A 15646-nucleotide genomic window follows, 5' to 3' on the forward strand; every position below is an offset into this window, starting at 1 on the left:
CTCATATAGCTAATACTGATACAAATGGTTATTGGAGGGCACGAAGACAAGGAGTTCAATCAAGTTACTCAGAGTTTTCCATGACCTGTCAAACGGCATTTTTCGCCGTTTAACATAATGACAGGGTGGGTGTCAGAGTGTGTGTGAGGTCATCACCAGTGACGTTGGCTGGATTGTCTGTCCTCAGTGACTCAGGCACAACGATGTGCTCAAACATGCCGGCGCACAATGTGTGTTTTACACTCTGTTTTGTTACACAGAGAAAATGGGGAAGGAGGAGGAAAGAGAGAGAATAGGGGGGATAGTGTGGGTTGTTTGAGTAGTTACTAACTGTAGCCTGTTTGGTTTGTTATACAGGAGATTAACAGGGACAATAGATTTGATACCTGGCAACCTGCGTCTCTCCACTGACAGTTACAATATGAGGTTGAGAAGGAACCTGCAAGTAAGCATTTCGTTGGAAGATGTATACGATGTGTATCCTGTACATAGTTAAATAAAGGTAAAAAATAAACAAGACTAATAGTACTTGAAACTTGAAACTGAAACTTGAATAATGGACGCTACAGTAACTGACCCAACTGGATAGGACTGGAGACCTCTCTGGTTCAGTTTAAGCTACGTCTCACTGAGGAGAAAATTATTTGAGAATAAAACARTATTTTGTAAGATGGGAAGCAGACCACTGTTAAATATGATTTCACTTCGGTTTTACCTTGTGCTCATGAAGTAAGGAAATAGTATAATTCAGCCAAACCTTCCCAGCATGTTGTGGTCTTTCTCACGCTAAGACAGCTAGTSAACTCTCTGGTGAACTCTCTTTAGTGGTTATCATTTATTTTCATATCACAACAACAATATAACAGAAAATATACTACAAGCTTCTGCAAGCAGGGATGTCCTCCAGTCCTGGCGTCAGCTATTTATTTCAAGAAAATGAGACACCGCCCTCTAGTGCACAAAAGGTCAAGTCACACTGTTGYACTTGAGGACGGGAGCTGTGCACCACTGACCAACCAACCAACCAACTAACCAACCAACAAACAAGCCTACCAACCAATCAATTGATCAATCCATCATATCACATTGGATGGCTCCTTTTACATGATAAAGTGCTTTAGAGTATACCCAGAGCTGGAGCTATCCATTGTGCACCCCTCCATAGAATAAACTCACGTTTTTTTTCACCCATCCTCTCCTGCACCAGTCAGCTCTCACCACCGGGTGGCGGTCACAGACAGTTGTAATCCTTTTACAACGTCCCTGTAAAAAAAAAAGGCGCATTTACCAACCGATTCACTCCTTCATTATCGTGAAAGGTTTCACCACATAATATTCTTCGAGCCGGTGGTCTCCTCATCTTCTCGACGTTCACAACTATGCGAGGACTGTAAGMGCGGACTTCAGTCGACATGGACAACCAACTGGAACACATCCAGTTTTGGTGTTTACTGGGACTTTTGCAATGTAAGGTTMTATAGCCAAATCTACAGTGTATTAGTAGAATACATTTATAGTAGAGTTATAGTTAAGAGTTGCACCTGGCCTGCCTGAGCAATTGACTATCAGACTTGCTGTAGACACTTTTGTAAAAAGAAAATGTATAAATTAAAACGTGTTTGTTCATTTTTTGTTGTTGCAGTCGCACCGTTGACAGTGGGGTTCAGCTTCGACATTCGCTATCCCAGAACATTAAGTGTCTCGGACTCGGAGGCAGCAGGGTCCCATTTCGGTTATCGTGTCTGTCAGTTTGGACCGGCGCAGGGAGGCAGCAGGCAAGTTACTAATCATTAAAGAGTCAAACCACTGGGTTCAGATCTCACAATTGGATATTAATCATCATAATATCACTGTGGTTGTATGATACCAGGATAAGATTTAGGCTATTAAACAGTGCTCTGTTCAATATGTTACTCATCTATTTTGGGGAAAAGGTCATAACCTCTCATTGCCAGTAAGATAGAGGAGGAATTGATGGTGAAGACACTCTCCCACTGGTGGGAATGTTCATCAGAAAATGGTTTACACTTTCATACTGCATATTTCTCTCATGACTAAGGACTAGACAAGTCTACCAAGGTAAAATGTGTTTTATATTGGATATTCGGTGGCTATTCGGTTCTCTCATCAATAGCTATTGCAACCAGACTATGGTCTTGGATTATGAAGATGGTGTATTCTGAATCAGGGGTGGATGGAGAACAATCCACACTTTTTTTGTGAAAAAAGACATAAGAATAGTTTTACGGCTTTCAATTTTCAATAGCTCTTACACAAAGCGTGCCATGACTATGATAATGAATATTCTGAACGGGGTAGGATCGACAAAGATCCATGTTCATTTGATTTTTAAAGAAAAACATTTTACGGCTTTCAATTTATTAACTAGGCAAGTCAGTTAGGAACACATTCTTATTTACAATGACCACCACTGTTTTAGGCTAACTGCCTTGTTCAGGGGAAGAATGACAGATTTTTACCTTGTCAGCTCAGGGATTGATCTAGCAACCTTTTGGTTACTGGCCCAACGCTCTAACCACTAGGCTACTTTTTTTTGCAGTTTTACATTAGTGCCTTATTGCAACACGGATGCATGTTTTGGAATATTTTTATTCTGTACAGGCTTCCTTATTTTCACTGTCATTTAGGTTAGTGTTGTGGAGTAACTACAATGTTGTTGATCCATCCTGTTTTCTCCTATCACAGCTGTAAACTCTGTAACTGTTTTAAAGTCACCATTGGCCTCATGTTGAAATCACTGAGCTGTTTCCTTCCTCTCCGGCAACTGAGTTAAGAAGGACGCCTGTTCTTTGTAGTGACTAGGTCCTATTGATACACCCTCCAAAGTGTAATGAATAACTTCACCATGCTCAAAGGATATTCAATGTCTACTTTTTTTACCCATCTATAAATAGATGCTCTTCTTTACAAGGCATTGGAAAACTCCTGCTTTTTGTTTGTTTAATTCGTGGTTGAAATTCCCTGCATAGTCATGGCACACTTTGTAAGAGCTATTGAGATTGAAAGCCCCATGGGGCAGAATCAGTGTGTTATTGTGATTTGGATGGCCAGATTGCTAGCAGAATGAGAAGAAACTGCCACGTGGGGAATTGTAAGTGGCTCGTTTCATCTCATTTTGATACATGTTCTTGTTTTCAGGTGTTTTGACTGATTTCATGTTAATGCTAATATGGCTAAAATTCTAGCTAACCAACAACTGTAAGGATGTATTTGACAGGAAACAAGTGCTCATTGTGCAAATGTATTTATATTTTCAATAAACATTGGAGATGAAATATAGCTTACATGTTGTCAACAATCTAAGCCAACCCCGTCTGTTTTTCCCCATAGTTACGCACCTGTCGATTTTGTTGCTAAACAAGCAATAGACGAGAGAAAACCGAATATCCAATATAAAACAAAATTTTCATCGGCCTGTTTTCAGCCATTCACCTTTTAAAGGCATTGTCTCGGTGTTCGCGGAGAGCACATTCACGGTAAACGCTGCATATGTGGCCTCAATCGGCAATTACCTTTAAATGTCAATCGCGTTATCTTCCGCGGTCTAGATTGAATATAGACCTAAAACGACAACAAACAGTATTTTATCAGTATTTCATCACTGTCCTCTAATGATTTGATCCAATGTAACTTTATTGATACCAGTGATGTCCGCTGATTGGCTAAATACCCAGGGTGTGAGGTGGTTGGATTTGTCAACAAAGCAGCATGACAGATATATGATGCCAAGTTTTCAAACTACCGGTCGATTCTTTGAGAAGATATATAAAGCGATCTGTGCATTTGAACAACAGCATAAAAACACATATTTCACTTTTGCATGTAAAAAAAACATAACAACTGCTACACATGCTGCCACTGTTTTGAACAGATTATATTATACTACATAGAACGAGCAGCCAGAGAGAATGGACGTCACTAGTTACCACAGCTACAAAGTCATAAAGCCTGCCTATTTCTAAAATGTATGTACTTAAAATGTGAAGACCTCTTCTTTGTCTACACCCGTTCAGCATCGTTCACACCCTCTTAAGCTTTAGCCCCACCCATCTCGTTTCGCTCTCGGAGCTTTCAGAGCGCACACCTCACGCCAATGATTTGTTTACATCTGGATAACATGAAAATGGCCTAACCAGCTCTGCTGGCAACAATTTCATTAAAAAAATTGGCAGACGTGTACTGACACCGGCCATATTCAACGGGTGTTGTACAAACATCACGTAACGTTAGCTAACGAGCCAGCCAGCCAACGTTAGCTAGTTAAACAGCAATGAACACAGTACCAACAATGCCACAGTGCTAGGAGCTAACCAACTAGGTTCAATGTTAGCTAGCTAACATTAGGCTCTAACTAGAAAAGCAAACGGCTCTTGGATACGAATAATAACGTCAGCTAGGGAGCCAGCCAGCTAGCTAGCTAACAGTACACTTTAGCTTGAAATTAAACCACTTTGTCAAAATTAGAAACGTGTAATATGTGAAAATGTAGCTAGCCAACGCTATACTATCTTACCTGTATATATGATGGAGGCGTCTCCCTGTCATGAAGACCAAGCCACGGTTGCCCTTAGTTTGAAGATTGTAATACGGGAGACAAGTGTTCCTCCATCTTCTTAGCTATCATACTCTAATTCCACTGATTTCAAAACTTAATCCTATAGAAAGTGGAGAGCAACACTTATGCAGCTCCACTACACAATACATTATTAAAAAAGCAGCGTTCAACAGGATTACCAACACAGACTGACAACAGAGCCTTCTATATAGCAAACCAATCCGAACTCCTCTCTCGGCATGTCCACCCACTCATTATCTCAGCCAATCATGGCTAGTGGGAAGGTTGCTGGCTTTTTCTGTGGCTTAACCAAAAATGCCTCACATTTTACAATTTTATTCATATTTCCAGATGGCATACAAGTTTGTTATTAAGGCACATGAAAGTTCACATTTTCGAGAAGGCATTTCTGCAAAAACGCATTTTGATTAAAATGTCGTGACTTGTGACATACGCCTAGTTTCCTGAATCGGGTCACAAATGTGATTGATTTTCAACCTAACCCTAATATTAACAAAACTGCTAATCTTATGCCTAACCCTAACCTTAAATTAAGACCAAAAATGTACATTTATGTTTCAGCAATTTGTACAATATAGCCAATCTTGACTTTGTGGCTGTGGTAACTACTGGAAACCAGGGAGATCAAAACAAACATGCTGATGCAATAAGTGAAAACACATTATCTAACTGAGGATAGATAGCTATCATAGTGTCACAAGACTTTCATTTTGAAATACCTTCATATTTCCCAGTTACACAGATATTGGTTTCGAAAGACTTGAAATTGGAAGCTAACTAACTAGCAAGCTACCAGTGAGCCATAGCTAGCTAGCTAGCTGCTTATCAAAGGTTGACAACTTTAGTTTGCCCAGAAAATCGGCCAAAACAATTTCTCAATGTTTCTCAAAATTACTGTAGCCGGTTAATTCATTTCATCATGCTTTGTGATACACCTGGATTCATGCTGTTTTAGTCCACACAACATGTCGCCCTGTCGCCTACAGTAGAACCTGACTAACAAAATGGGGGGAAACAAAATTGGCCATGCTTTTTTGTCCTACCAGATACACGATGAGAAGGTTCTAGCTAGTGTATTGCTCAGCAGACCCAGAAGTTCTGACTTAACCTCTAACGAGTCACCCTCCCGGATCCGGGATCCTCCTCATCAAAAAAGCTGACTAGCATAGCCTAGCTAGCGCCACAGGGATATCATATAATAATTTCATGAAATCAACGACAACTCAATATACAGCAATGAAAGATAAACATCTTGTGAATACCAGCCATCATTTCTGATTTTTAAAATGTTTTTACAGCGAAAACACAATATATATTTATATTAGCTCACCACAATAGCCAAACACACAACGCCATTTATTCACCGCCAACATAGCTTTCACAAAACCACAAAATAGAGATAAAATTAATCACTAACCTTTGAACAACTTCATCAGATGACAGTCTTATAACATCATGTTATACAATACATTTATGTTTTGTTCGAAAATGTGCATATTTAGAGGTACAAATCGTGGTTTTACATTGTGAATACGTAGCCATAATGCACCAAATTGTCCGGAAGAATTTTGGACAGTCACGTAATCTAACAAAAAACTCATCATAAACTTTACTAAAAAATACATGTTGTACAGAAAATGAAAGATACACTGGTTCTAATGCAACCGCTGTGTTAGATTTCATTTAAAAAAAAACTTTAGTACAACGTACGCATGCAATATTGTGAGACAGCGCTCACCAATTCTCCGCCTTGTTGGAGCCAACATAAACCACAAAAAATACGAAATAACATCATAAATATTCTCTTACCTTGGATGATCTTCCATCAGAATGTAGTGCAAGGAGTCCTAGTTCCAGAATAAATCGTTGTTTTGTTTTAGAATGTCCATTTCTTCTGTCGAATTAGCAACTTTGGCTAGCCATGTGGAGCGCACATGTCCAAGAACTCTTAGCGCATGGAACGAAAAATGCCAGAAGTCCCAATAAACGTCGAATAAACTGGTCAACTCGGTTGAAAATCCAACTTTATGATGTTTTTCTCATATGTATCCAATAAAATCCGAGCCGGAGCATTTCGTCGTGTATACCTAACGCATTTCAGAAGACAATGTGGGGTTCCCTGGTGCGCAGTTGAATACTGCCATAGAGCGGACCTGTCACTCCAAAAGCTCTCATTCGGTCTCACATCAAGCTAGACTCCCCATTCAACATTCTACTGCCTGTTGACATCTAGTGAAGAGGCGTATGAAGTGCATACAGATCCATAAAATATAAGGCAATTCAATAGGGAGGCCCTGACACAGAGCCCCATTTTCAGAATTTTCACTTCTGTTTGGAAGTTTGCTGCCAAATGAGTTCTGTTTTACTCACTGATATAATTCAAACAGTTTAAGAAAATTCAGAGTGTTTTCTATCCAATAGTAATAATAAATGATGACATTGTATGATCTAGAACAGAGTACGAGGCCGTTTAATTTGGGCACAATTTTTCCAAAGTGAAATTAAGAAGATTAAGAAGAAAGTTTAAAGAATATTAAGAAGAAGTTTTAACAGACGCACATTTACTTTGTGGTGTTAAAATGTAATGCTCCAAAATCCTACAATCCAAGCAATGTTAGCACGGTCTATGAGCCCACGGAAGCGGAGCCGCTACTGCTAGCAGTCACTGAACAATATATTTTAAAAACAGGAAATGTTACACACAACACACTTCCATGAGCATTTAAAACATAACCAATTAACCTCTCCTCTATTCTCTCCATCCCTTCTCTCTGTCTTTCTCCTCTATTCCCTCCATCCCCTCTTCTCTCTGTAGTGTGTTGGTCACAGCTCCTTTTCAAGACAGTGGGACAGGAGTGGTTTACAGATGTTCTTATGATAGTGGCACTTGTAAAGCTCTACCCGTACAAGGTAAGATGCATGCTCACTATAACCCGTTTGTGTGGACCCCAAGAATCAGAGTTCTCTCTCTCTCTCTCTCTCTCTCTCTCTCTCTCTCTATAAAGCTCTGCTGTTGTGTTATTTTCAGTTATAGTAATTCTCAAGTCCTCTATGCGTTTCCTCTTTTCACACAACAATTGCTTCACTCACATCTTGTGGGAGTGTGTGTGTGTGTGTTGTCATTTTGTCTCATGCATGATTAGTGGGAATGTTTCACTTACCTCATGTGCTTATGTCAAGCTGAAGTTCAGATTTTAGTAGGCTTGTATTGACAAATTGGTGCAAAATTCTTTTTGATACAATTCTTTTTTCATGTTCGTATAATTGTATGTTAAATCCATCTATATTCACTTATTTTGTTTTATTTTAGTGGAGCCAGGAGTTTCATTAGGATTGTCACTAGCTTGTAATGCTGACAGAGCTATGGTGAGTTGCTCATCCTTGACTCTAAGTCGGAGTACTATTTCATTTCTGATCTTTTTGAATTTGGGCTTGAAAACAGGCCCTTTCAATTTCCCTTCCCCTCTGCAATTATAATCAGGAACTAGCTGCTCTTCACAAACATCCTGTGCTACGTGCTTACCCTCTTGTGCCATTTACAGTAAATACATTGTGACCCACAGTATGACCTGACTCAGATACATTGTGAGCTATGACCTATGACCTGACACATGAACTGAGTAATGCTAATTCACTCACTTGATTCGCCATGTGGTTGCTTCAACTGATCTCTATGTATTCTTTGTTTGGGCTCAGCCATTCCTGAGATGGCATTGTTGTAAAGTCTCCTCTCTCTCCATTTCTCTGAGCTAGGTGTGTGGACCACGTCGGATCCATGGCTGTGATACTCTAAACTACCTCCAAGGACTTTGTGTTGAGCTGGGGCCACAGCTTACGGTCTCACAAACACTGAAGCCTGCCTTTCAAGGTTATACTATTAAATGATCAATGTCTACTTCAGGTTTTGTGATAATAACTGTAACTGACTTCAAAAACTAACATGTTTGCATTACACGGGACAAGATGCTTCTTTCTGTGAAGGTGCTATACAAATCCAACCTATCAACCAATCAATCAATCTGTTCTGTGTTGCAGAGTGCCGTGAGTTTGGCTTGGATGCAGTGATTCTGTTTGACGGATCTCAGAGTATCACAACCAGAGACTTTGTCACCATGATCGACTTCATCAAAAACATTATTCGGATGTTCACTGCACCCCGTGCACAGGTGAGTGTATGGGCCTTCTCTGTGCCCATCTCTGTCCGTTCGGTCACGCAGAACTACTGATTGTACCACCCTCTTTCTTATTGGTATCTATTGACTCTGTCCACACTAGTATGGCCATTTATAGTAGAATGCATGCCCAATACACTAGCTTTGTTCTAAATAGTATGCTAGTATGGACTCTTTGGACATTGGTCTCAATGGGAACCATAATTGTGTGTCCACTCCTCCCAGGTGGCAGTTGCTCAGTATTCGACAGACACCAGTGCTGTCTTCCACTTTGAGGACTTTGTGTCTGACCCTAACCCTGACACCCTGATGCAATCCGTGGACCATTTCCAGGAGGCGACATACACCCCATCAGCCATCCGCTACGTTCTGTGAGTTACATACACCCCATCAGCCATCCGCTACGTTCTGTGAGTTACATGCACCCCATCAGCCATCCGCTACGTTCTGTGAGTCAGTTGATCACTTTGGTAAATGCAGAGGTGTTAGTGGAAAAAATGGCTCATATGAACAATTAATAAAACTGTAGTATCCATTTGTATTTATTTATCCTTATTTTAACTAGGCAAGTCAATTAAGAACACATTCTTATTTACAGTAACGTCCTACCAAAAGGGGGAGCAGTCGTTGGTAAAGCCAATCAATAATCAATCCGGTTTATTACAAGTTGCAACATGGAGACACTACCAGCACAAAAGCAGAGTAATGTCTAACTGGCCTCTTTGAGACAGGCCTTTTATATTTGTGCTGCTCACGATTGCCAGGAGGGTCACTAATTGAATCAGTCTACTCTAAAGTACTCTAAAAGTCCCCGTCTCACTCCCCTCCCTCCTCTACACTGTTTCTACTCTGTATTGCACTGTCCCCGTCCTCAGAGAAGAGATGATGACAGAAGAACGGGGGATGAGGAAACATTCCAGGAAGCTGTTGGTTGTGATAACAGACGGCAAATCTAACGACCCCAAAGAGACCTTTGACTCTGTCATACCATTGGCCGAGATGAAGTCCGTCATCAGATTTGCTATTGGGGTGATTCATTCATCTTTTACTTGTGAGCTGCATACAAAATGTCACCCTATTCCCTATATAGTGCACTACATTTGACTAGAGCCCATAGGGTCAAAAGTAGTGCACTGTGTAGCGAATACGGTGCCATTTCGGACGAAGCCGTGGTGTTCCTCTGATCTCTCTTTATTCTAGGATTTGGCTCTGGCAATTCTGGTAAGATGATATGGCTGTTAAGTGTTAGATTGGTCTTAATCTTAAGTGCCATCTTTCTCTTTTTTGCTCTCTCTCTCTCCCCTCCCTCTCTTTCTCTCCCTCCCTCCTTCCCCCTCCCAGGTTGGGAAGCAATTCTCTAGACAAGAGCTTGAGCAGATTGCGTCTTTCCCAAACTTTGTATTTGAGACAAACAGTTTTGATGCTCTGAAATCCATTCAGAATGAGCTTAGGGAGAAGATCTTTGCAATTGAAGGTATAAAAGGATTTGAGTTTAAAAAAACGCAACCTATCCATTGAAATGATAACGACAGTATTTACCATATCTTCATTTAAACATTGGATAAGGAATGTGTACCTTTTACATAGACACCTAATTTGGAAGTTTGTGTAATATGTGAATTCTAACAGTGGAAATGGAACAGAAGATAATCACAATTTGAAAATGCTTTGTGTCTAGGAAACTGGTGTATTGGTTTGTTGATTATTCTCTTTGTTTTGCATGTTCAGGAAGTAACTCGACCAACTCCAGTTCTTTTGAACAGGAACTGTCCCAGGGAGGCTTTAGTACCACTCTCTCTGGGGTTAGTGACTGCTCTCTGTCTAGAAAGTGTCTACTCAAGGCCATTGTTATTGATTATTACAGAATATCGTTTCAATGTTAAATGTCATGTTTAACCAATGTAATGCTTCCCATTTCAGCAGGGTCTGGAGAGTTCTTGCTTAAAAGAGCATTTGTACTTACTTACATGAAATATTTATATCACTTTACATCATATTACAGTATAAAAAGTATGCTCAAGTAAAGTAACACATTAAGTTATTTTCTCTCTCCTGTGAAGGGTGTGTCTCTGTTTGGGGCAGTAGGGTCATACGCATGGTCTGGGGGCATTGTTGAGGCAGCCAGAGGAGTGAATGCCACATTCATCAATGCCTCTGCGCTGGAGACAGACATGCAGAACTCCTATCTAGGTGAGAATGAAGGACTATGGGAATTACACTACTCAAGCTTTTACAAAAGACATCACCAATTACAGTATACCAATATCACCAATTATAAAGTCTAAATAATACCGGCACTTAGACAACAGATTTCAACAGATGTCAGATTTCAAAAGGCTTTGCGGTGAAAGCAAACCATGCGATTATCTGAGGACCCCATCAAACAAACACAAGACAATCATTTCAACCCACCAGGCGCGACACAAAACTCAGAAATAACGATATAATTCATGCCTTACATTTGAAGAGCTTCTTCTGTTGACACTCCAATATGTCCCATAAACATCACAAATGGTCCTTTTGTTCGATTAATTCCGTCGTTATATCTCCAAAATGTCCATTTATTTGGCGCGTTTGATTCAGAAAAACACCGGTTCCAACCTTCCCAGCATGACTACAAAATATCTAATGAGTTACCTGTAAACTTTGTCCAAACATTTCAAACAACTTTCCTAATCCAACTTTAGGTATTTTAAAACGTAAATAATCGATAAAATTTAAGACGGGATAAACTGCGTTCAATAGTGAATAAAATCATAGTGGAGCGAGCTTCAGGTCACGCGCCCCAAACAAAATAATCAAATCAAATGTATTTTTATAGCCCTTCTTACATCAGCTGATATATCAAAGTGCTGTTCAGAAACCCAGCCTAAAACCCCAAACAATGCAGGTGTACAAAAACAATTCAAGAACAGCTTATATGCCAGTGTGATAAACCATGCAACCTGAGCTGTTTATCATACTTTTAGCACATATAACTGAACTGTTTTATGATTGATGTTCTTTTTCTGATCATTTATTGTCTGTGTGTATGTACTGTCTTACGTGAGGGAGCTCCAACAAAGAATGAAAATGTACAGTGCATTCAGAAAGTATTTAGACCCCTTGACCTTTTCCACATTTTGTTACATTTCAGCCTTATTCTAAAATTGATTAAATAATTTTTTCACCCCATCAAGCTACACACAATACCCCATAATGACAAAGCAAAAACAGGCTTTTAGACATTTTTTCTAATGTATTAAAAATATAAAACTTAAATATTACATTTAAATAAGTATTCAGACCCTTTTCACAGTACTTTGTTGAAGCACCTTTGGCAGCGATTACAGCATCGAGTCTTCTTGGGAATGAGGCTGCAAGGTTGGCACACCTGTATTTGGGGAGTTTCTCCCATTCTTCTCTGCAGATCCTCTCAAGCTCTGTCAGTTTGGATGGGGAGCGTTGCTGCACAGCTATTTTCAGATCTCTCCAGAGATCCGAAGCCACTAATGCATTGTCTTGGCTGTGTGCTTAGGGTTGTTGTCCTGTTGGAAAGTGAACCTTCACCCCAGTCTGTCCTGATTGCTCTAGAGCAGGTTTTCATCAAGGATCTCTCTGTACTTTGCTCCGTTCATTTTTGCCTCGAGCCTGACTAGTCTCCCAGTCCCTGCCGCTGAAAAACATCTCCACAGCATGATGCTGCCACCACCATGCTTCACCGTAGGGATGGTGCCAGGTTTCCTCCAGACGTGACGCTTGCCATTCAGGCCAAAGAGTTAAATCTTGGTTTCATCAGACCAGAATCTTGTTTCTCATGGTCTGAGAGTCTTTAGGTGCCTTTTGTAAAATTCCAAGCGGGCTGTCATGTGCCTTTTACTGAGGAGTGGCTTCCGTCTGGCCACTCTACCACAAAGGCCTGATTGGTGGAGTGCTGCAGAGATGGTTGTCTTTCTGGAAGGTTGTCCCAWCTCCACAGTGGAACTCTAGAGCTCCGTCAGAGTGACCATCAGGTTCTTGGTCACCTCAATGACCAAGGCCCTTCTCCCCCGATTACTGGCTAGGTGGCCAGCTCTAGGAAGAGTCTTGGTGGTTCTAAACTTCTTTCATTTAAGAATGATGGAGGCCACTGTATTCTTGGGGACCTTCAATGCTGCAGACATTTTTTGGTACACTTCCCCAGATCTGTGCCTCAACACATTCCTGTCTCGGAGCTCTACAGACAATTCCTTTGACCTCCTTGCTTGGTTTTTGCTCTGACATGCATTGTCAATTGTGGGACCTTATATAGACAGGTGTAGGCCTTTCCAAATCATGCCCAATCAATTGAATTGATCACAGGTGTACTCCAATCAAGTTGTAGAAACATCTCAAGGATGATCAATGGAAACAGGATACACCTGAGCTCATTTTCGAGTCTCACAGCAAAGGGTCTGAGTACTTCTTCTTTATTTCTGTTTTAAATTTGTTATACATTTTCAAACATTTCTAAAAACCTGTATTCACTTCATCGTTATGGGGTATTGTGTGTATTGATTGAGGAAAAAATTATATTAAATCCGTTTTAGAATAAGGGTGTAATGTAACAAAGTGTGGGGAAGAAATCTGGGGTTCTGAACACTTTCCGATGGCACTGTATGTATTACTTTTAATACCTGCAAATGGCAAATAAACTTCTTAAACTTGAACTCAAATGCTGTATGTGTCTGTACAGGTTACTCGGTGGCAGTGGCTGAGACGGTGAATGGCAGTATATATTTTGCTGGAGCTCCCAGGTTCAACCACACTGGGCTGGTCCTGGTCTTCCAGAGGGACCCTCTCCAACAGGAGTGGACTGTCACCCACAGGATACCTGGATCTCAGGTGAGAGAAAGACCAGAGAGGCACCCTATGCCCTATTGACCAGAGCCTATGGGGAAATCAGAAGACACTAAGAAGGCAACCAGAATGCAAAGTCGTCATTACCATGTTGCTCTTTGCCTACTAATGTTTCCCTCCACTGTTTCTCTCTCTCTCCCTCCCTAGCTTGGTTCCTACTTCGGGGCAGAGCTGTGTGTGTTAGAGAGCCATGCTGGGCCAGGGGAGGGCCGTGCTGGGCTGCTGGTTATTGGGGCTCCTTGGTATCACGCCCAGGATGTTGGGGGAGAGGTCCACGTCTGTACCCTGGAGACTGGAGTAAGAGTGGCTACATAACACCCCATACATACACAAAGGACGGAATTAAATAGAACACTGTATTGCATATCTATGGTTTGGTGAATATCATACTAAACCAACCAATTCAGTAGTAGATTAATTGAAATATAATTCATAAACTGAAAATGTGCATTATCAATTCATGAATGGTTATGATTCAAGTTGACTATTTTCGTCGGAATGACTCCAACTAACACTGCTGCGTTCATATACAGCTTACAAAACACTCAAATTCTACAGAACAGAATATCAGACACACATTGCACACTGACCACATTCCACAATTGCTGTTACTGCTTCCTGTGTGTGTGTGTAAGTGAGAGTGTGTGTGCACGGCACGTGAGTGGTTGTTGCTTCATGTACACATGAAATCCTTCAAGATACAGTGCATTCGGAAAGTATTCAGACCCCTTCACCTTTTTCCCAATTTTTTTTACGTTACAGCCTAAAAAACAGAACCTTTGCTGTGAGACTTAAAATTGATTAAATTAATACAAATACTCAGTAATCTACACACAATACCCCCATAATGACAAAGTGAAAACAGGTTTTTAGAATATTTTGCAAATGTATTCAAACCAAAATCAAAAATAACTTATTTACTTAAGTATTCAGACCCGTTTCTGTGAGATTTGAAATTTAGCTCAGGTGCATCCTGTTTCCATTGATCACCCTTGATGTTTCAACAACTTGAAGTCCACCTGTGGTAAATTCAATTGATTGGACATGATGTGGAAAGGCACACACCTGTCTATATTAAAAGGTCCCACAGTTGACAGTGCATGTCAGAGCAAAAACCAAGCCAGAGGTCGAAGGAATAGTCCGTAGAGCTCAGAGACAGGATTGTGTCGAGGCACAGATCTGGGGAAGGGTACCAAAACATATATGCAGCATTGAAGATCCACAAGAACACAGTGGACTCCATCATTCTTAAATGGAAAAAGTTTAGAACCACCAAGACTCTTCCTAGAGCTGGCCACCCAGCCAAACTGAGGGAGAGAAGGACCTTGGTCAGGGAGGTGACCACGAACTCGATGGTCACTCTGACAGAGCTCTGGAGTTCCTCTGAGAACCTTCCAGAAGGACAATCATCTCTGCACCAATTCACAAATCAGGCCTTTATGGTAGAGTTGCCAGACGGAAGCCACTCCTGACTAGTCACGATCGAGAGAAAGATGAACAGAGCAAAGTACAGAGAGATCCTTGATGAAAACCTGTTCCAGAGCACTCAGGACCTCAGAAGGTTCACCTTCCAACAGGACAACGACCCTAAGCACACAGCCAAGACAACGCAGGATTGGCTTCGAGAGAAGTCTTTGAATTTCCTTGAGTGGCCCAGCTAGACTTGAACCCGATCAAACATCTCTGGACAGACCTGAAAATAGCTGTGCAGCGGTGCTACCTATCCAAAATGACAGAGCTTGAGATGATCTGCAGAGAAGAATGGGAGAAACTCCCCAAATACAGGTGTGCCAAGCTTGTAGCGTTATACCCAAGAAGACTCGAAGCCGTCATCACTGCCAAAAGGTGCTTCAACAAAGTACTGACTAAAGAGGCTGAAAATACTTATGTAAATGTGATATTTCCGCCTTTTTTTAAAATCTGCCTAAATTTCTAAAAAACTATTTTACTTTTGTCAATAGGGGTATTGTGTGTAGATTGAGGGAATAAAAAAAAAAAACTATTTTGCTGTAACGTAACA

At 40.8% G+C, this 15646-nt stretch overlaps 1 protein-coding gene across 2 annotated transcripts in view; it reads left to right on the forward strand.

Annotated features, from left to right (window-relative positions):
• The first annotated feature begins 1308 nt into the window (after nucleotides 1-1308).
• LOC111950988 (integrin alpha-X) overlaps nucleotides 1309-15646 on the forward strand; it is a 62119-nt gene continuing 47781 nt past the window's right edge. For both annotated transcript variants that reach the window (XM_070434690.1, XM_070434689.1), the window contains exons 1-13: nucleotides 1309-1467; nucleotides 1643-1775; nucleotides 7413-7507; nucleotides 7908-7963; nucleotides 8351-8465; nucleotides 8633-8763; nucleotides 8995-9140; nucleotides 9645-9798; nucleotides 10111-10243; nucleotides 10498-10571; nucleotides 10830-10959; nucleotides 13463-13611; nucleotides 13774-13923. In XM_070434690.1, coding sequence (XP_070290791.1) covers nucleotides 1413-1467; nucleotides 1643-1775; nucleotides 7413-7507; nucleotides 7908-7963; nucleotides 8351-8465; nucleotides 8633-8763; nucleotides 8995-9140; nucleotides 9645-9798; nucleotides 10111-10243; nucleotides 10498-10571; nucleotides 10830-10959; nucleotides 13463-13611; nucleotides 13774-13923 — 1521 coding nt within the window. In that variant the 5' untranslated portion in view covers nucleotides 1309-1412. The remainder of the gene's footprint in view (nucleotides 1468-1642; nucleotides 1776-7412; nucleotides 7508-7907; nucleotides 7964-8350; nucleotides 8466-8632; nucleotides 8764-8994; nucleotides 9141-9644; nucleotides 9799-10110; nucleotides 10244-10497; nucleotides 10572-10829; nucleotides 10960-13462; nucleotides 13612-13773; nucleotides 13924-15646) is intronic.

The sequence above is a fragment of the Salvelinus sp. IW2-2015 genome, linkage group LG23 (assembly GCF_002910315.2).
Source record: "Salvelinus sp. IW2-2015 linkage group LG23, ASM291031v2, whole genome shotgun sequence".
Lineage (NCBI taxonomy): Eukaryota > Metazoa > Chordata > Actinopteri > Salmoniformes > Salmonidae > Salvelinus > Salvelinus sp. IW2-2015.